The sequence below is a fragment of the Saccopteryx leptura genome, chromosome 12 (assembly GCF_036850995.1).
Source record: "Saccopteryx leptura isolate mSacLep1 chromosome 12, mSacLep1_pri_phased_curated, whole genome shotgun sequence".
Lineage (NCBI taxonomy): Eukaryota > Metazoa > Chordata > Mammalia > Chiroptera > Emballonuridae > Saccopteryx > Saccopteryx leptura.
The window spans coordinates 39101081-39122975 of record NC_089514.1 but is presented as its reverse complement, the minus strand read 5'-3'; the positions used below and the strand labels follow the sequence as shown (position 1 = coordinate 39122975).

Genomic DNA, 21895 nt, shown 5'->3' with positions numbered 1-21895 from the left:
AAAGTATGTTCAATTTAATGTATCATTATGATGAAGATGGGAGAAGAAATGCAAACACTTCCAATGCTGTTACATGCTCAGCCAGAGGTGCCGGCTTTACCTCCACAGTCATTTCCTTGGATTGCTCCTCCACATGCTGAATGACTTCATAGCGAGTACATCTGTAATAACCACCCGTGGAAGAACTATGCTTTTTCCATTCTTCTAGACAAATCCAGCAGAAGTCATACTTGCACTTCAAAAGAAAACATATATGCAAACATCTGTCCATGTTAATATGCGAGCTATTTTCTGATTTCTAGTCTACCAATCTGTACAGATAAAACAATCCTGCCCACGTGACCAGGAACAAATCTTAAAGACCCACCTTCTTTTTCATGTTTCTTCTAGAGATCTTATGTGCATGATGGAAAGATGTGGGGTTAGTTTAAAATTATTGCTTATACAAATAAGTTAAATGAAAGTCACAATATTATGAATAATCTAAAGTAGGGGTAGTCAACCTTTTTATACCTACCGCCCACTTTTGTATCTCTGTTAGTAGTAAAACTTTCTAACCGCCCACCGGTTCCACAGTAATGGTGATTTATAAAGTAGGGAAGTTATTTTACTTTATAAAATTCATAAAGCAGAGTTACAGCAAGTTAAAGCATATAATAATAATAATTACTTACCAAGTACTTTATGTCGGATTTTTGCTAAGTTTGACAGAATAAATCTTTATAAAACAACTTACTATAGTTAAATATATCTTTTTATTTATACTTTGGTGGCTCTGCTACTGCCCACCATGAAAGCTGGAACACTCACTAGTGGGCGGTAGGGATCAGGTTGACTACCACTGATCTAAAGGAGTCTTTAAAAATACCAACAGGATAGTCTTTCCAAATAATAAAAATGAACACCAACAAATGTTTCATTTTAAGGGCATGTTAATCTTATTCATTAGGTCGATAAAGCTCCACCAGTGTACTTGAAAACATCTGGTAACTTTGACAAATTGTTTTTGAAACTGGGAACAAGTTTAAAAGGCCTCTTAGTTGGACAGTTGACATAAAACCTGTTTATTTTTTAGAAATTTTCAGTTTCTCAATTACCATAATTCTTAGACAATGCCGAAAAATGAGCATTCCAGTATGAAAATGCACCGCCCCTCCCTTTTTTATGCTTAGAAAGATCTTTCCACTCCAAGGCTGTTTTTGTTTCTAGTATTTTAATAGGCTATTTTTTAAAAATGTAAATCTTTGAGCTGTATATATTTTATCTGGGTATACAGTATATAGTGCGAATTCGTCTTCATTTTTTTCCACACAGCTGTCTGGTTGTCTCACTACCATTTATTGGACATTCAGGTTTATCCACTGGTGGGAGGTGGTTTACTATTTGACAAGGCTGTTTCCTCCTCACTGTTCTTTTTCGGTTTTCTTAGCTATTTTCACTTTGTTTTTCCGGGTTTTTTTTTTTTTTTTTTTTTTTTAATTCTATTTATTGATTTTAACAAAAAAGGCAGGAAGAGAGAGAGACAGGAACATTGATCTGTTGCTGCATGTGCCCTGACCAGGGATAAAATCGGCAACTTCTGTGCTTTGGGACAATGCTCCAACCAAATGAGCTATCCTGCCAGGGCTTAACTTTGTTTTTCTATTAATACGTGAACTTTTGAATGAACAGATCTAGATGCAGAGGGGAAAACACCCAACCCTGTTGGTATTTTTGTTGGACTCTTTCTGTTCCAGAACTTTGCTCTTTTCATTTGTCATCTTTTATGTCCTATAGATAGAGATCTTAAAATTTCCCCCCCTTTTTTGCCTCACCAGGCGGTGGTGCAGTGGATAGAGCATTGGACTGGGACACAGAGGATCCAGGTTCAAAACCCCGAGGTAACCAGCTTGAGCATGAGCTCATCCAGCTTGTGCATGGGATCACTGGCTTGAGCATAAAGGTTGCTGGCTGGAACCCAAGGTCACTGGCTTAAGCAAGGGGTTACTTGCTCTGCTATAGTCCCCAGTCAAGGCACATATGAGAAAGTAATCAATGAACAACTAAGGAGCTGCAAAGAAAAATTGATGCTTCTCATCTCTCTCCCTCCCTGTCTGTCTGTTCCTATCCGTCCCTCTCTCTGTCAAAAAAAAAAAAAATCTTTTTTTTTTTTAGATTTTATTTATTTATTTTAGAGAAGGGGGAGAGAGGGAGGGGAGGAGCAGGAAGCTTCAACTCCCATATGTGCCTTGACTGGGCAAGCCCAGGGTTTCGAACAGGCGACCTCAGCATTCCAGGTCGACGCTTTATCCACTGTGCCACCACAGGTCAGGCCAAAAATCCTTTTCTTTAAAGACTTTATTCATTTTAGAGAAGAGAGAGAGTGAGAGGGGAGGAGCAGGAAACATCAACTCACATATGTGCCTTGACAAGGCAAGCCCAGGGTTTTGAACTGGCGACCTCAGCGTTCCAGGTCGATGCTTTATCCACTGCACCACCACAAGGTCTAAAATTTTCTTCATGCCCTGGCCGGTTGGCTCAGCGGTAGAGCGTCGGCCTGGCGTGTGGGGGACCCGGGTTCGATTCCCGGCCAGGGCACATAGGAGAAGCGCCCATTTGCTTCTCCACCCCCCCCCTCCTTCCTCTCTCTCTCTTCCCCTCCCGCAGCCAAGATGGCCCAGGCGCTGGGGATGGCTCCTTGGCCTCTGCCCCAGGCGCTAGAGTGGCTCTGGTCTCGGCAGAGCATCGCCCTCTGGTGGGCAGAGCTTCGCCCCTGGTGGGCGTGCCCCTGGTGGGCGTGCCCCTGGTGGGCGTGCCCCTGGTGGGCGTGCCCCTGGTGGGCGTGCCCCTGGTGGGCGTGCCCCTGGTGGGCGTGCCGGGTGGATCCCGGTCGGGCGCATGAGGGAGTCTGTCTGACTGTCTCTCCCCGTTTCCAGCTTCAGAAAAATACAAAAAAAAAAAAAAAAAAGACTAAAATTTTCTTCATATTTCATTTAATTTATATACATTACCTAACTTTTTTCTAGATAAATGAGGTCTTTCAATATATATTCTAGCTGGATGCTGTTGGCACACATGAAAGATAGTACTTTCTGCATATTAATTTTGTAATCTGTTAAATTTTCATTGTTTATGAGTTTTTTAGATATGCAATCATGCTGTCTGTAAAAAATGCTAAGTTTATCACCTTGTTTCAATTTTTCACATCACCAATTCCTTTCCATGGTCTCAGGATACTGACTGGTATCTCCAGTCCAACATCAATAACATTTGTGAGGCAGCACACGCTGGTCTCCCCTTGATTTCAGTCAGAACACCTCGAGCCACCCCATCAAATACCATGCTAACTCTCGGTCTGAGACAGATTTCCTTTTGTAATACCAAGGAAGATTTTGTCTATTTCTATTTCTTTCAGTATCTTATAAAGAATGGTGGTTGTTTTTTTTTTTTTTTAAATGAGTTTTTGGCATCCACAGAAATTACATATAATTTTTCTCCATGGATTTACTGATAAGACGAGATAGCGCAATAGCTTTTAAAACCAAACCATTCTTGTATTCCTACAGTAAAACCCACATTGTCATTTATTCAATTTTTTAATTAAATTTTTTTTATTGATATATAATTGTCAGTTGATTACTGTTAATGTACTTGCTGGATATTTGCAAATACCTTGGGTTTCCCCCCATCTAATATCTTAATAGGACTTACACATTTAAAAGTAAGATTGACCTACAGTTTTAATTTTAATAATCCTGTGAAGTCATAAAAATGAGACTCATGGGCATAGCTAAAAGTGAAGTGGTTACTAAAAAGAGGGACAAATATATGGTGATGGAAAATAATCTGACTTTGGGTGATGGGCACATAACACAATCAACAGTTCGAATGCTATAGAAATGCTGTGGTGGCGCAGTGGATAAAACGTCGATCTGGATTGCTGAGGTCACCAGTTCGAAGCCTAGGCTTGCCTGGTCAAGGCACATATGGGAGTTGATATTTCCTGCTCCTCCCCCTCTTCTTTCTCTCTCTCTCTCTCCTCTCCTCTCTAATGAATAAATAAAGTCTTAAAGAAAAGTTAAAAAAGAAAAAGAAATGTCCACCTGAAACCTATGTACTCTTATTGATCAATGTCACCCCATTAAATTTAATTTCCTAAATAAAAATTTCAAAAAGTCTTGTAAAATGCTGGTATCAGGGTTCTAATCATCTTAGAATAATTTGAAAGTTTCCTTATTTTAACTCTCAGAAACAGTTTAAATCACATTGGAATTACCTGTTCTTTAAAGGTTTGATGAAATTCTACTGTGAAACTCTCAGGACCTACATATTCAAAGGAGGTAGATCACTGAAATATTTTCTTCTATGACAATAGGTTTGGATATCTCTTCTAGGGTCAGATTTATTATATTTTCTTACAAAATCAATCCATTTCAAACCCAAGTTCAAATTTATCTGTAAGAGTTAAGGTAAGCCAACTCTTATTGTTTTAGTTTGCTTTGTTTATTGGCAATTCCCCTTATTTTGTATACTGTGTATCTGAACTCCCTCACTCCCCCTTTTTTTTTTTTTTTTAAAGAGTTCATACTCTTTTTTTTTTTTTTTTTTTTTTCCATTTTTCTGAAGCTGGAAACAGGGAGAGACAGTCAGACAGACTCCCGCATGCGCCCGACCGGGATCCACCCGGCACGCCCCCCAGGGGCGGTGCTCTGCCCCCCAGGGGGCGATGCTCTGCCCATCCTGGGCGTCGCCATATTGCGACCAGAGCCACTCTAGCGCCTGAGGCAGAGGCCACAGAGCCATGCCCAGCGCCCGGGCCATCTTTGCTCCAATGGAGCCTTGGCTGCGGGAGGGGAAGAGAGAGACAGAGAGGAAAGCGCGGTGGAGGGGTGGAGAAGCAAATGGGCGCTTCTCCTATGTGCCCTGGCCGGGAATCGAACCCGGGTCCTCCGCACGCTAGGTCGACGCTCTACCGCTGAGCCAACCGGCCAGGGCACTCCCCTTTTCTTATGTAAGCTTAGTGGTTTATCTTTTTTTCTTCAGAAACCAATTTTTTGAATTTATTAGTTGTATGGTTTTTCAATTATTTTTTTTTAACTTTTTTTTTTTTTTACAGAGACAGAGAGAAAGTCAGAGAGAGGGATAGAAAGGGACAGACAGACAGGAACAAAGAGATGAGAAGTATCAATCATTAGTTTTTTGTTGCGCGTTGCAACACCTTAGTTGTTCATTGATTGCTTTCTCATATGTGCCTTGACCGCGGGCCTTCAGCAGACCGAGTAACCCCTTGCTCAAGCCAGAGACCTTGGGTCCAAGGACTGGTGAGCTTTTTGCTCAAACCAGATGAGCCTGCGTTCAAGCTGGAGACCTCGGGGTCTCAAACCCGGGTTCTCCGCATCCCAGTCCCACGCTCTATCCACTGCGCCACCGCCTGGTCAGGCTGTTTTTCAATTTTTAATTCACTCATTGTTTTTATCTTTCCTTCTGGTTTTCTCACGCTTATTCTGTTTTTCTACTTTTAAGTCATATCCTTTATTCACTCCTTATATTATATTGTTTTAAGTGAGTAAGGCTATATACATTTCTGAGCATTGCCTTAGATATAGCCCTCAGGATCTGATATAAGAGTATTTTCATTATCCTAGTTTCCTAGAAATTCTTTAATTTCCTTTTTTTTCTCTAGAGTTGTTTGAGAGATTTGAAATTTCTAAATGAAAAGCCCTTTTGTAACTTTATTATTATTTCTATAATTCTATTATGACTAGAAGTTGTTTATATTATTATTTATTTTCTAAAAAAATTACTGAAATTTGCTTTGATGATCAATGATCAAGTATTTTGTGAATGCTCCAGGGGCACAGTCTGGAGTCTGAATATAGCAATCGAATATTCCCTACTAATTACGCTGTCTTCTCTGTCTTTACTCATTTTTTCTCTACGTGGTATGTCATGACCAGAGAGCTGAATTAAAGTCTCTGCACTCATCTGCCCCTATACAAACACACGCTGACACAAGAAACTGGGTGCTTGTTTCAAGGGTCTGACATTCTTTCGCTGCCTGGCAATAAGCAAACCCTGTGCCTGACTAGATCCAAGTACCCTTTGCTGCAGTTTAAGACTTTTTCTATAAAACAGCCAAATTCTATATTCTATGATAAGAAGAATATGGAATTTAAATAATCTTTATTATTTAGTTGCAGGACAGTTTATACAGTTAAATGAAGAAAATTACTACTGAGTGATTTAAAATGTGTGAAATATGTGAAGGGATTAAGCAAATAAGAAAAAAAAGAAGAAAAAAACCAACCAACCAAACCAACAACACAACAAACCCTCCCAGACAGGACAACAGTGTGGTGACTGTCAGAGGGAAAGAGGCTAAGGAAGAGGGAGAGGAGGGCGGAGGGGGGCAAACGGTGCTGGACGGAGACCGGACTATGGGGGCGACCACACAGTACCATATATAGATGATGGGTTATAGAATTGTACATTTTAAACCTATTTAATTAACAAATACAACCCAATAAATTCAATAAATTTGTGTATTAAAAGTAAATGTCTAAGAATGCAAATTAAATGGTCTCATGAAAATGCTATAAAGGGGAATGAATAGAATATGGAGTGTTTTTAAAATAATGAACTTATTTTGGGGACAAATTAGTCATTAAAAAGAAAAGGTTTAACAATTTGATTTCAGAAAGTAACAACTCTACAGAATCATAATAAACACTGAGGCATTACAAAAAGTATATTATGATTTAGTCATTGTGTTAGAGCATAAATTCAATTACACATAAACTGCTTGTTGTTCCATCTTCATGGTTTTTTTTAAATTCCAAAAATATAAAATTTTTCTGTAGAAAGCCCATTACTTTATAGATGTCCTCTACATCATAAGAAGTACTTCTCAAAGAGAATACAGTCAATAATATTCATAAAATTTGTAAAGGGGCAGATGATTACTAGATTTAGTGTGATCACATTGTAAGGCAGGTATAGAAATGTTGAATCACTATGTTATGCATGTGACACTAATATATGTATGTCAACTATACTAAAATTTAAAGAAAAGTAAAGAAAATTACTTGTCTTTTTTTTTGGTTTAATGCAAATACTTTAGAGATGGTATATTAAATAAGACTACTACATTTACATAGTAAGTAAATGTTTCTTTTTTGTGAGAGAGGTAAGGAAGATAAGGAGTGAGGGGGAGGGTAAAAGAGAGAGAGAGAGAGAAAAAGAGAGAAGCATCAACTCATTACACTTAGTTGTGCCATTGATTACTTCTCATATGTGCCCTGATTGGGGCTTGAACCGATGACCTCAGGGTTGAGCCAGTGCCCTTAGGATTGAGCCAGCGACCTTGGCACTCTGGGACGATGCTCTAGCAGCCAGGGCAGTAAAAGTTCCTTTTAAATGCAACAGGAGCTTAAGCAGATCTGTTTAGATAAACTTCCTGATAGCATCAGTCTGATTAATTTGTGAGAATGTTCACTCAATAAATTTATATATTTATCAAGTACTTACTACTGATATGTGCTATAAAAGATAAAGGTAATGCTGGATCCTTCCTGCCCCTTTTTTAGTAGCCCAACCACTGATTTTTATAGCCAATCTGCATTTCTTTACATATCTATGTAGTTTACATAAAAATTTCCAAGAAAAAACTAATATGGATATTGGAGAGAAGACCACAAAATAAATGAAATGATGTTGGCCTAATCAGCTGAACTAATTAGCATTTTAAAGCATGTTGCTCAGAGGCTATACTAATTAGGTTTTTCTTCTTGCCTCTTAGGAAATTATTATTACTGTCTCCATTAAGCTAACTAACTCATTTATATTAATTTCATGGTAGTATAGGCATCTAGAAATCATTGGGTAACTGCCATTATTTTTAAAAGCATAATAATAATAATGATCATTAGTTTCAAGGTTAAAAATCAAGTAATACTTAAAAAATATTGATATATTTTACTGGAATCTTAATTATTTGGATTCCTTTCATATCCTAAATTATAAAAATTACATTGTCCTTCTCTCAATAATTTAAAATATTTTTTACATACATGGTAATTCCAATGGAAAAAAAACAAACTATCATTACAATTTTAAAAATGTTCACAAGTATAGGCATGGATTAATAAAATATTATTAGTCAAATTCCAGAGTATTAGTTTTAAATATAGTAGTTCCTTTCTATGCAACTAAGTCAGGAGGTTAGCCTTCTAACAGTAATTTTTTATATTAATTATTTTTCAGTGAAGTAGGTCTTTATTGGCATTTTCACTTTCAATATAGTAATAAATTACTTGCTTGACAGTTTCATCAGCAGATCTAAAGTCTGCTCAATGTTCTGGGTACCTTTATTATACACACATCTATACACAGACACCAAGATTTAGATTTGGACCTATGGGGATTGCCTGGAGCCTGGCTTGGGCATTGAGTCTAAGCTGTGTGTTTCAAAAGCAGCTTTGCAAGAGAACCATATACAGTAGCACTCTACCACTTAATACCATCATGTATACGTACACAAAACTCTCAGTATCCTATCCGGGAAGGTGACTGGCAGGGAAGGACTCAGGCATTTCTGATCTTCTGGCCAAATACCACTGAATCCTTTACTTTTATTTTTAACATTCACTACAAGTGCAAAATCTAGTAATATAAATCAATACTTAAACTATTCATCAAAGAATGTAGAATGCAGTATCCTAGAATCCATCTGAACCCCTCCCCCAATTTTTATGTTTACAACACTCCTTTGGATTACCAATCAAATACAGATTCCAACTGCAACACATTCAGAACTCTCTTTAGCTTCTTACCTTGGCACACTGCATGTGATTGCATCCCTCGTTCTTCTGTATTGGAGACTTGCAGTTAGCACAAGGCTTGGAGTTAGTTAGCAACCAGAGACAGTTGGCAGCATCCTCATAAGCTTCACTTACTCCCACAACTTTGGGATATTAAACACAAACACAAAAACAAACGATTTAGAGTACAACTGCAGGGGAAAAACTCCAAAGTGTTCTTTGCAGGTTGTCTCTCAATATTAATCATAGAGCTAGGATCTGTGGCAACATTTTTAAACTGCTTCATTTTTTTTTTTTTTTTTGGTATTTTTTCTGAAGCTGGAAACGGGGAGAGACAGTCAGACAGACTCCCGCATGCGCCTGACCGGGATCCACCTGGCACGCCCACCAGGGGGCGATGCTCTGCCCTCCGGGGCGTCGCTCTGCTGCGACCAGAGCCACTCTAGCGCCTGGGGCAGAGGCCAAGGAGCCATCCCCAGCGCCCGGGCCATCTTTGCTCCAATGGAGCCTTGGCTGCGGGAGGGGAAGAGAGAGACAGAGAGGAAGGGGGGGGGGTGGAGCAGATGGGCGCTTCTCCTGTGTGCCCTGGCCAGGAATCAAACCCGGGACTCCTGCACACCAGGCCAATGCTCTACCACTGAGCCAACCGGCCAGGGCAAAAACTGCTTCATTTTAAATAGCATGATTATAGAAGAAGGAGCTGTATTCCAAAAGGTCTATTTATGAAACCTAATTTAAAACAGATGTCTCTCTAAAGTTGTCTGAATAAACTGGGGTGAGGGAGAACCAAAGTTAAAAATAAAAAACCATTATGTTATTCTCCGTTTAAAATAACTATTGCATCAAAGAAAATTATAGGAAGAATGGTTACCTTAGACAGTAATTTCTGAAATAGACCAGTTATAAATATAATTGCTATAAAGTCTTCCTCATAGTAAAAAACATGAAAATTATATTGAAATATCAACATCTTTCTTTACCCATGATTATTTCAGATAAGTTAAAACTAAATACAATGTGACATAGCTAAAACTAAACTTATCCTTGCTTCCAAACTTGCTCTTTTCTCTAGCCCCTGCCCTGGTAAGTGATATAATATCTACTCAGATGATAGGCTATCTATATATATAGTATACAGTCAATAATATACATATTCATATTCATATACATACATACATATATGTGATTGCTAGTCCACCATATGTAACCTATTTCCTTGATTGTCTTTAGCACCCCTCCGTTCAGGAATGCAGGAGAACTACCGAAGCTGGGCACTCCCATATTCCTGAGGAGATGTCTGACCCCAAGAAGCAATCAAGACTGCAATTAGATCAGAACGTCATGGAGAAGAAATGATTCTGGGAACCAGCCACCCTGCTTGATGACTCTTCCAATGCTGGGAATGGGAACTAGCTATCCTACTTTATGACTAACTGCATACGCCCCATTGTACTAACCTTACCTGAAAAAGTATATAATCAGCCCTTGCGACTGAGACTGGAATGGCAGGCTTTGGGCTAGGATATGCTGCCTGTCTCCTCTAGTTGCTGGTAATTCTGATTAAAGATGCCTGTTTCCCTCTCAGACTCAGTCTCTTTTTATAGGTTATTGCAGTGGCGGGTGACCCAAACCCCTGTAGTCCAGTAACACAGAGTTAATCCAGGAAGAGCACGAGCTTGGACATGCCCTTCTCCTTCTCTCACTCCTCATGTCCCACTGACTCTACCTCTTTTTCATACCTGTTTCTATTTCCGACTTTATTGCTTTAGCTAGGGTCCTTCACACCTCTTCCCTAGACATTAAAACATAAAACCAACCTATCTCCCCAGCTCCCAACCTCCACAATACAGCCTACATAGTAATCTCTTTGAAACACAAATCTGCTTTAAATCTTTCAGCTGCTCTCCATTGACTACTACTGATTACAAAATAGTCAAATTGCTTTAGCAAAAATATAAAGCCCTTCATGATGTGGCCCTCATCTACCTGGCCAGACTCTCTCGCCTCCTCACACAAACCTTACGCTCTTCATCATCTTACACTAAATTTATTCTATTACATTTGAGATCTACAAATTTTTTTTTTAATTTATTTTTATTTTTTCTCTACAGAGAGAGTCAGAGAGAGGGATAGATAGGGACAGACAGACAGGAACGGAGAGAGATGAGAAGCATCAATTATCAGTTTTTCGTTGCGACACCTTAGTTGTTCATTGATTGCTTTCTCAAGTGTGCCTTGACCACGGGCTTTCAGCAGACCGAGTAACCCCTTGCTCGAGCCAGCGACCTTGGGTCCAAGCTGGTGAGCTTTGCCCAAACCAGATGAGTCCACGTTCAAGCTGGCGACCTCGGGGTCTCGAACCTGGGTCCTCCGCATCCCCGTCTGACGCTCCATCCACTGCGCCACCGGGATGCGGAGGACCCAGGTTCGAGACCCCGAGGTTGCCAGCTTGAGCGCGGACTCATCTGGTTTGGGCAAAGCTCACCAGCTTGGACCCAAGGTCGCTGGCTTGAGCAAGGGGTTACTCAGTCTGCTGTACCCCCACGGTCAAGGCACATATGAGAAAGCAATCAATGAATTAAGGTGTCGCAACGAAAAACTAATGATTGATGCTTCTCATCTCTCCCCGTTCCTGTCTGTGCCTATCTATCCCTCTCTCTGTCACTGAAAAAACAAACAAATAAACAAACAACAAATATTTTAAATTTGACATTTTACATTCTATAAACTCTCTGTCCCTCCCAGTGGAGAGAGTTAGGGTCTGGGGAGAGTTCTAAACAGATGATTAAACACTTATTTTTTCCTGTAAGCATGTCAGTAATCAAATTTGTTTTGTTTTGTTTTCTAGCTCTATGTGCTCATGGAAGCCATGTTTTCTTTACTGAAAGAGATGTCCGGAAATCACTCTGGAATCATTGAAAGTGGTCCATCCAATCAAGGCTCTGATAAAATGCAGACACACTCAGAAGGGTGGGGGTAAGAGGTTAGCTCGAATATTAAAGGCAGGGGAGAAATCAGATATTTTGAATTTTAAAAGGAAAAGTTACCCAACCCGCATACATAAATCCCTGGAGAGGGAAGGAGGCAAAGGTTTGAGCCGACTGAGCCCTGGAACAGCGTGGCTCTGCATATGAACTGGAAGAGCTGAGACTAGGAGCAGCCTGCTGATCAGTCCAGCAGTGGAGGAGGGGCTATCTTGCCACAGGAACCCTTAAGTTTGTGTCAACCACAGCCCAGCAGCTACCGCGATGGCAAAGTACTGGTTTTCAATTCCATAGAGCAAAGAAAAACAACAGCAAAATGACCTGATTAGACTGCACTCCAGATCAAAACCCATTTGGTAGATGATAGTTTGATTAAGGAGTTAGTGGAAAAAAATCTGAGATAATTGGTGGAGAACAGGAGTTTCAGAAGGAAATTATTATACTCATGGCCAATAAGGTCACAGGAGAGGTAGGTAATGCCATTTACAAAGGGTATTGCTGCTATAAAGCTAATCACTGAGTCCAAATGTCTAATTGTTGTTTACATGTACTGGTCTCTCTCCTCCCTTCAGCATCAACATTATTTTTAGCTCAGAGGCTCTCACATATTCTTATGACCTTTATTGTCCATTGTTACAATAAATAAAGCACAAAGCCATTCAAACAAAGCAGCTGTGTGGCCTGCAACAGAACAGTGTTTCTCTCCCACCGTTGGAGAGAATGCTAGTCCCTAACTGCATTCTAGTGGACTGCACGAAGTAAATCATGTTCAGCATGATATTACAAAAAAATCTTATGCCGGGTAAAAATGCCTTCCCTTCTAGTTCTATGAGCACGCTCATTTCATACACTTGCCCTTTGTCCATCCTGTTCTTCATACCTGCACACCTTATCTCCCGTCAATCTACCTGGTAAGTCTTTACTTCCACTGACACCCATCCTCTTCCCTGCACTTCAGTTACAAGTCTGTTGTATCTCGATCATCTTTCCTTTATAATCTTGCATGCTTAGGTCTCCTTCTAAGAAATATTAACTTCATTTAATCAAATATTAGAGTACAATAGAATGTGAGACCTATTAGTAGAGTCAACATGTATGAAGGTGAAATCAAAGTTCTTTTTAAAGACTGAATTCTTTTTTTTTTTTAATTTTATTTATTCATTTTAGAGAGGAGAGAGAGAAGAGGGGAAGAACAGGAAGCATCAACTCCCAAATGTGCCTTGACTAGGCAAGCCCAGGGCTTTGAACCAGCAACCTCAGCGTTCCAGGTCGACGCTTTATCCACTGTGCCACCACAGGTCAGGCAAGACTAAATTCTTAAAAAGACAATTTGAATTCCATTCAATAACCATTTACCTACTATGCAAAAACTGATTTGACAACTTGATAAGTTAACCATCATTTCATTAAAAATATAATCATTCCTGCTTCCTGCTTTGATTAGACACACAAGAGGCAGTTTCAGAGCTTAAAAACAGCATCTGAACTTTTATGTGGCATTAATTATTTGAACTGATGCCAGTTTATTTTCTAGTAGGTTTTCCCATTAATTAGATTTTGTCTCTCCTTTTGAGTCTCATTATTCAATAACTTTGGAAAACTGGGCATAAAGAAAAAATCTTTCTCATGAATCTACAAGTTTGGTTGAAAATGTTTATACCAGATATGAGATCATGAGCCCAAGTAATATGTAAACTCAATAGAGCATTTAATCATACTTTTCTTTTTTGGAATATTATTTTTGTATATTTAAGGATGATGTTCTACTTAAGTATTATAACTGGCCTATTATTGTTTGCTTTAAGCCTCACCGTAAACTTCATGAACTTAACTGGCTACTATAGTAGTGTAGCGCTCAGCACCTTTCATTGTGGAGGACAGTGGGAAAACTGCTGGGTGCTTCTGGGCAACTGGGAGCATTATCTGCGGTGCTGGCTGTCTTCTCTGGTAGACCACGTAGGTACCCTATGTCTCTCACCTCCTATCCAATTTTCTCAAGTTCCTCCACGTTTCTGAATTCAAACCCTAGTTGGGACTTTCTGAGGGTGATCTTCAGTTTTTAATTTGAGGTCTCCCTATCTTTGGCCACCAGAAGTAACCATGTATACCATTTTCTAGTTCCACTACATTCCCTTCCTCATGATCAGGATCGCTACCATGCATAAGGTTATTCTGTCCTAGTGCTACCAATCAGGACTCACTGGGCAGGTCACTCTCCCTCTCCTTCCCTAGTAAAAACTAGTGGATAGAAGTAACTGATCCAACTTTAGAACTGTAAGGGATAACTGAAAATAATCACCCATTTCAAAATACTTGCTTTACATCTCAAATCAGGCACTTGCAGCTATTTTCTATTAAAGAATCAAGTAATAGCCTGACCTGTGGTGGCGCAGGGGATAAAGCGTCGACCTGGAAACGCTGAGGTCACCGTTCAAAACCCTGGGCTTGCCTGGTCAAGGCACATATGGGAGTTGATGCTTCCTGCTCCTCCGTCCCCCTTCTCTCTCTCTCTCTCTCTCTCTCTCTCTCTCACTCTCTCCTCTCTAAAAATTAGTAAAAAAAAAAAAAAAAAAATCAAATAATATAAATACACTGTAGTAATTACCTTGTGTGGTCTGTTAATTCTTTTAGGCAACTAGTTAGTACAATCGATTTTCTACTTAATGTGACATCTTAACTCTCCCCTCCCACTTGCGCTGCCTCTGTCGTGTTCAAGCCCTCGAATCTCCTCACCTGGACATTCAGAGGTTGTCTGAGAAACAGAGTTTTTACCTTGTGTTTCAATAGTTCCTTATTCATCATCCACACTTCTGCCTGAGTGACCTTTCTAAGTAACCATCTTTAGTTATCACTCTCCTACTCAAAACTCCTTATCTCTCCTGAAGTCCACCCTTTCTAGGGTCTATCTTGATAAAAATATCTCCTATAACGCCACTTCCCAAATTTAAAATATGTTTCCAATGGCTTATTTTGTTACAAGGATAAATTCAGAGAATTTGGCAAGAACCTTCATGATCTGGCAACACCTATTGATACTTTTTCAATGTTTTGGGACAGAGCCAGACCTCCCAGGGCCGCACAGGACCCCTCCCCAGACACCCGATCTGGACTTCTGCCCGAGCAGCCGGTCTTTCATTGCACTGTCTTGGCACCTGGTCGTCCTGACCTGTCTGTCGTCCTTGAATATGCCATGCTGCTTCACGGCCCCCCTTGTCCTATGCCTGGACTGCCCTCCGACTCTGGCCTCTGTGAAGGACATCGATCTGCCTCCAGGTTCAGCTTGTGCATCAATTCTCTTCTAAAGCTTTGTCTAGCCCTGGCTGGTTGGCTCAGTGGTAGAGCATCGGCCTAGCGTGCGGAGGACCCGGGTTCGATTCCCGGCCAGGGCACACAGGAGAAGCGCCTATTTGCTTCTCCACCCCTCCGCCGCGCCTTCCTCTCTGTCTCTCTCTTCCCCTCCCGCAGCCAAGGCTCCATTGGAGCAAAGATGGCCCAGGCGCTGGGGATGGCTCTGTGGCCTCTGCCTCAGGCGCTAGAGTGGCTCTGGTCGCAACATGGCGACGCCCAGGATGGGCAGAGCATCGCCCCTGGTGGGCGTGCCGGGTGGATCCCGGTCGGGCGCATGCGGGAGTCTGTCTGACTGTCTCTCCCTGTTTCCAGCTTCAGAAAAAGGCAAAAAAAAAAATAAATAAATAAAATAAAATAAAATAAAGCTTTGTCTAACCCTCTTTGGAGACAACCAGCCCTCTCCTTTGTCCCTCCACATCTTCACAATGCACCGCAGGTACACTGTTCTCTCAAAGAGTTTATAACACTCTTTTATTCCTTAGTTTTGTATATAGCTCTTTCCATCTCTAAATGTACACTTCAAAAGTGTAGAGGGCATCTTACTTCTGACAAGTGACTTCTAAGTTTTCTCAGCATCTCTTCTGAGCTGCAGGCAACTTTTAAAATCCTATTAAACATATCCTGACATGTCCTGAATTTGCAGACACCAATTTTGAACCTAAAGTTCAAAATGACCACAACAAAACTCATTATTTCCCCCCGAAAGTTACTTCTTTATCTGAATTTTCTAAGTTGACCAATGATATCATGAATCACCACCTGTCCCAAACTAAAAATTAGCTGTCTTACTTCTGGTTTCTGTCTCATTCAGTCTACCTTTCTTAGTTGTCTATCTTGATAAGAATATTTCTGATAGCCTGACCAGGCGGTGCCGTAGTGGATAGAGCACTGGACTGGGACGCAGTGGACCCAGGTTCGAAACTCCGAGGTTGCCGGCTTGAGTGAGGGCTCATCCGGGTTGAGTGCAGGCTCACCAGCTTGAGTGTGGGCCACTGGCTTAAGCTCAAGGTTGCTGGCTTGAGCAAGGGGTCACTCACTCTGCTGAAGACCCCAGTCAAGGCACATATGAGAAAGCAATCAATAAATAACTAAGCAACTAAGGTGCCACAATGAAGAATTGATGCTTCTTGTTTCTCTCCCTTCCTGTCTTTCTGTCCCATCTGTCGCTCTGTCAAAAAAAAAAAAAAAAAAAAAAAGAATATTTCTGATAATGCCATTTCCCTATTTTAAAAAATGTATTCTATGGCTTATTCTGTTAGTAGGATAAATTCAGATAATTTGGCAAGAACCTTCACAATCGGGCAACACCTACTTTTCCAGCGGCATCTCTTGCAATTTCCTCCCATGGACCTTAACTTTAAGCTCCACAGGTATGCATAAGAAAAAGTAGGCATGTGGATGATAGCAAGCCATCCCTAATAGAAACCCAGATGTTTCTAGGTGTCAGAAGCAGGATAAGAATGCAAAATCCAATTGTGTTGGTATGTTCAAAGGTGTTGTAGGTAATCGTATTTATTTATGGAACTCACACTCATATACAGACCCATATGTATGAGAAGAGGGAAATGGGTCGGTGTCAGAGAGCAATGGCAAGCTCTACGTGGCTTTCAAGAGACAGACATGATGAACCTGGGGAACAGAAACCATCTCTACAGGTGTTTTTGATTTGGGAAGTGCCTAGCACATAGCAGGTACTCAAAAGAGTATTTGCTGATTGAATGATGAATGTATAGGACAGAAATATTTAATCAGACCTCACTTTAAAATATCCTGAGATTATCCACTTCCCTTTGCTCCTGGATAAGGGACATGAGCCTCCTCACCGTGTGAAAGGGATCACTCTCATTAGCAATGAATAAACTGGCATTCCGGTTTACACAGCAGTCTCTGCTCCATGGATCTGAATAATGCTGAGTCGGTGCACAAATCACACCTCGTGATCTGAAATGCTGAGGACCAGCTCTCAGACCATAGTATGTTGCCTGACATAATACAAGCCTGCAGCAGGTCTCATGGCTGCAGCCACCTCTCGGTGTCACCTTGGCGGTTGACATGCACACCCACCACATCTCTGCAGATGTGCAAAACCCCCCCTAATATCTCCCTCCCTTCAGGAAGGTTCTTTGACACACTCCCTCAACTGGATTGAGTTGTTCTTGTTTTTGTACTCTCATCTTTACCCAACTATACAGAGTGGGACAAAAGTAGATTTATAGTTGTTTGTATGAAAAATGACACAATAATTAATAATAACAGAAGAATAATTTGTTTCACATACAACTACAAATCTGTTTGCCTGACTCTGTATTGTTCTCATATGACATGATACTTACCTGACTGCTTTCCTTGAAGCCTCTGCACTCTTTGAAGATGGCATCATCTTTATTTGTACTTGGCTTATGATAAGTGTAGATTCAGTGAGTGAGTTCTTAATCTTGATTTTTAATGCCTCAAACTAACTCCATGTGTAATACCTCAAACTAACTCCATAAAGAAAAAAAACCCTAACTTGATTTTCATTTATACTAATTTGAAAGAAAATAGTTGCCATAAAACACTTCAAGGGATAAAAAAACTACTATAAAGCAGATATAGTTACTTGTTAAATGCAGGAGTTGCTATTAGAATGGCCATTCTGTTTAGCCAGCCTCACAGCACTTCTTTGAGAATTAACAGAGATAATGTATTTACAGAGTCTTAGTAAAAACACTGTAGTTATAGACATCATATTTAATATGTTAGTCTACAGAGCGTTAGCAAAGTAATTAACTTGTCTTATTCTCCAGTGTAAGCTTCCAAGGAAATGAAAAGCTTCCTCTAACTAGAGATCATGTATCTGTTCCCGTAAGTTAGAGAAGCTAACTGTCCTACCCCAGGATAGCAGGGAAGGCTGCAGGAGGATCCTTAAAGGAGACTCTTGTCTACTCTGGCTATCTTAGGCTGAAAGTAAGTCAGTTGGAAACACTGAATCTGTCTATGATTCCCTCTTGCAAAAAACCTGTCATCTCCAAAATCAAAAGGATATTGATTAAAAAGGTGATGTTAAACGGGGACTCTAGCTTTAACAAACCTGAATACTTCTTAAATGAAGACTCTACGAAATAGGACCATACTATCTTTTGCAGGCTGCTAGAAAACATGTAACACGGCTATTTAAAATTTCTCTTACGTTCTTCTGGTTTCATTTCAGTTATTTTTTGTAGCCAATTTTTCCATGTTTGGCAGTCACAAGGCTCATGTGCTTCACCAAGGCACTCCCTGAAGAGGAAAACAGAAAAGTCAATTTAAGAATACTCTCCACCAACATTAGGGTAAAAGAACAGGTGCAAGTAGTGTGTCAGCCCAGCATGTGGAAGTCCTGAGTTCGATTCCCAGTCAGGGCACACAGGAGAAGCAACCATTTGCTTCTCCACCCTTCCTCTATTTATCTCTCTTCCCTTCCTGCAGCCATGGCTTGAATGATAGAGCAAAGTTGGCCGCAGGCACTGAGGATGGCTCCATGGCCTTGCTTCGGGCACTAAAATAGCTTGCAAGCAACAGAGCAGTAGCCCCAGACAGTCAGAGCATCACAAGGTGGGGGGCTTGCTGGGTGGATCCCAGTCAGGGAGTATGAGGGAGTCTGTTTCTGCCTACTTACTCTCACTGAAAAAAAAGGGCATAAAGCATTTATAAATTATTTGTTTTAATTCAATATAATGCTATATGCTATAATACAAAGGTAATTACTATAGTTAATAACAACATATCATTTTGGGGGGAGAAAAACCCAAACTGCATGTGCCATCATTATCATTTTAAACAAAGATTGTATTTGCAAAGTTTAGTTTGTTAAGAACCTAACTCCTGCCTGACCAGGTGGTGGTGCAGTGGATAGAGCATTGGCCTGGGACGCTGAGGGCTCAGTTCAAAACCCCGAGGTTGTCAGCTGGAGTGTGGGATCACAGATATGACCCCATGGTTGCTGGCTTGAAGCCTGAGGTTGCAGGTTTAAGCAAGGGATCACTGGCTTGGTTGGAGCCCCCAGTCAAGGCACATATGAGAAAACAATCAATAAGAACTAAGATGCTCCAACTATGAGATGATGCTTCTCATCTCTCTCCTTTCCTATCTTTATGTCCCTCTCAGGTAAAATCTTACAAACTAAAAAGTAACATTTCATTATATTAAAAATATATCAATTCTACTTCATATCCATTAGGATGGCTAATATTAAAAAATGAAAAATAACAAGTGTCGGGGAGGATGTAGAAAAATAGAGACCTTGTGTGTTGTTGGTAGGAATGTAAAATGATGCAGCTGCTATGGGAAACAGTTTGGTGGTTCCTCAAAATGTTAAACAGAATTATCACAAGATCTAGCGATTGTACTTCTAGGTATACACCTAAAAGAACTGAAAGCGGGGACTCATACTTTTACACCCATGTTTATAACAGCATTTTTCCCAGTAGCTAAAAGATGGGAACAACCCAAGTGTCTACTGACAGATGAATAAACAAAACGTGGCATGTAAACACACACAATGGAATATTAGCCAGCAATAAAAAGAAATGAAATTCTGATATATGCTACATATACTCTGAAACATCGATCAATCTTGAGACAGAAGGGACATTATACAAAGTGAAATAAGCCAGAAACAAAAGGACAAATATGGTATAATGTCACTTATATTAAATATTTAGAATAGGGAAATTCATAGAGAAAGAAAGTAGAATGGTGTTTGCCAGTGAATGAGGAGGCGGGAGGGTAGAGAATTTTTGCTTAGTAGTTACAGAGTTTCTGTTTGGGGTGATGAAAAAATTCTGAAAAAATGTACATTATGAATGTACTTAGTACCACTAAACCATATACTTAAAAATCATTTAAAGAAAAAAAACAAGCCTGGCATGTGGAAGTCCGGGTTTGATTCCCGGGCAGGGCACACAGGAGAAGTGCCCATCTGCTTCTCCACTATTCCCCCTCTCCTTTCTCTATAGCTCTCTCTTCCCCTCCCGCAACCAAGCTCCATTGCAGCAAAGTTGGCCCAGGTGCTGAGGACGGCTCCATGGCCTCCACCCCAGGTGCTAGAATGGCTCTGGTTGCAAAGGAGCAACAGCCCCAGATGGGCAGAGCATCGCCCCCTAGTGGGCATGCCAGGTGGATCCCGGTCGGGTGCTTGCCTGGTCTGTCTGTCTGCCTCCCCACTTCTTACTTCAGCAAAATAAAAATAAAGAAAAAAACAAAATTACCAATTACTTTGAAAGTAATTTAGTTTCCTTAAATTCTTGACATAACCAAACCTAGTATTTGAAAAATCTTTTCTGTAAATGCAGTTTTATAGAGTTCCTTAGTGACTCTGTGGTAACTTAACAGTCATTCCCAAAAAATATTGGGTTGATTAAAAGATGGAAGTAGATATATTAAATTTACTTTAGTAGTATATCGCTTCTTGGCCCTTTGGCTAAGATCAAGTGTAGTAAATTTACTTTAGTAAATATCAAAATCAACTCTGCTTTCCAGAAATGTGAGGGATATCTGTAATAATTTTAAATTGGCACACACACTACCATATGCTAGTGTTAGAAACACAGCATAGATCTAGGAACAGTGTGTCCATATGGTACTTGAGAATGTATGTAGGAATACAGAATCTGTATTCACGACTCATTTAAAACAAAAATTAAGGTGTAGAATAAACTTACATATCTGCAATACCTGAAACAAAACAAATGAAGTCAATGAAATAAATTATTTCCTTTAAATTTAAGATTTCCATCCCCTGGAAATTAAATAGCATGGTCAGTATTTTTTCACCTAGTAGAATCAATACCAGTATCACTGGCTCTGCTGTTAGAGCACTTTCTGACAGAACAAAGGAAATAATCACCGCGGGGCAGGGGGGAGCCCAATGTTTTCAAATAAAGTCTGAAAATATAAATGCCATTTATTCAAAAGTCCACTACTTATCAGTATGCTTGATTCTCTGAAGTTGCATTGCATTAGACAGCAACAGAAGGTTTCCTTTTCTAGAATCTCACAGGACACACACCTACTGCTCCCTTGGGTGCTAGTCCAATTAGTAGGATCACTGCTGGGTGTTATAAGTGGTTGACAGAATTTCTACTAGTTTCCTATGCAAGCTAAGAGTGTGTATAAAAAGGAGAAGCTTATAAGTAAAGGAGAGGCTAGAGCAAGGGCCGTAGGTTAGAAAGAGCTAGAGGCTGCCATTAAATACCATGAAAGATCTCTGAAAACAAAGGCATCTGAGAAAATAAGCTTGCTCTTTGAGTGTGGTAAAAACAATGCTACTAGACTGAGAGGTGACTGAGATCAGGATTATCGGTGTGTAGGGAGAGAGGCTATTCTGAGTGAAGTAATAAAGATACTGGAATGTTCTGCACGTACGTAAAAACTAGATTCCTGAACAAAGTTTCAACCAAGTCACCAATGACTGGTGACAAGTACTCTGACAGATCCAGTACCTGCTGTTGAGACTGCACCTCAAAATGTCACTAAAAACAAGTGAATGGGAAAGGGAATCTTGACACATAAAATGAACTGAAATTTAGAGACATTAGTAGAGTGGTTTCATTCAGGGAAAAGGGTGCCTGGTAAGAAATTATAAAGAAAAAAAATGGTTGTCTAACCTAAAATCCTTAACCCTGTCCAAATATGATTGCTAATATCAAGAGATTAAGGGATGGGCCCTGGCCGGTTGGCTCAGTGGTAGAGCATTGGCCTGGCGTGTGGATGTCCTGGGTTCAATTCCTGGTCAGGGCACACAGG

General features: G+C 40.3%; 1 protein-coding gene and 1 pseudogene across 4 annotated transcripts in view; one reads left to right on the top strand and one right to left on the bottom strand.

Moving 5' to 3' along the window:
* Positions 1-21895, bottom strand: part of ANKIB1 (ankyrin repeat and IBR domain containing 1) — a 182406-nt gene that overhangs the window by 16692 nt on the left and 143819 nt on the right. For all 4 annotated transcript variants that reach the window (XM_066354370.1, XM_066354372.1, XM_066354371.1 and 1 more), the window contains 3 exons: positions 18300-18388; positions 8811-8941; positions 101-235 (listed from right to left, as the gene is read on the bottom strand). In XM_066354370.1, the coding sequence (XP_066210467.1) occupies positions 101-235; positions 8811-8941; positions 18300-18388 (355 nt within the window). The remainder of the gene's footprint in view (positions 1-100; positions 236-8810; positions 8942-18299; positions 18389-21895) is intronic.
* Positions 20551-20701, top strand: LOC136384304 (U2 spliceosomal RNA; annotated as a pseudogene).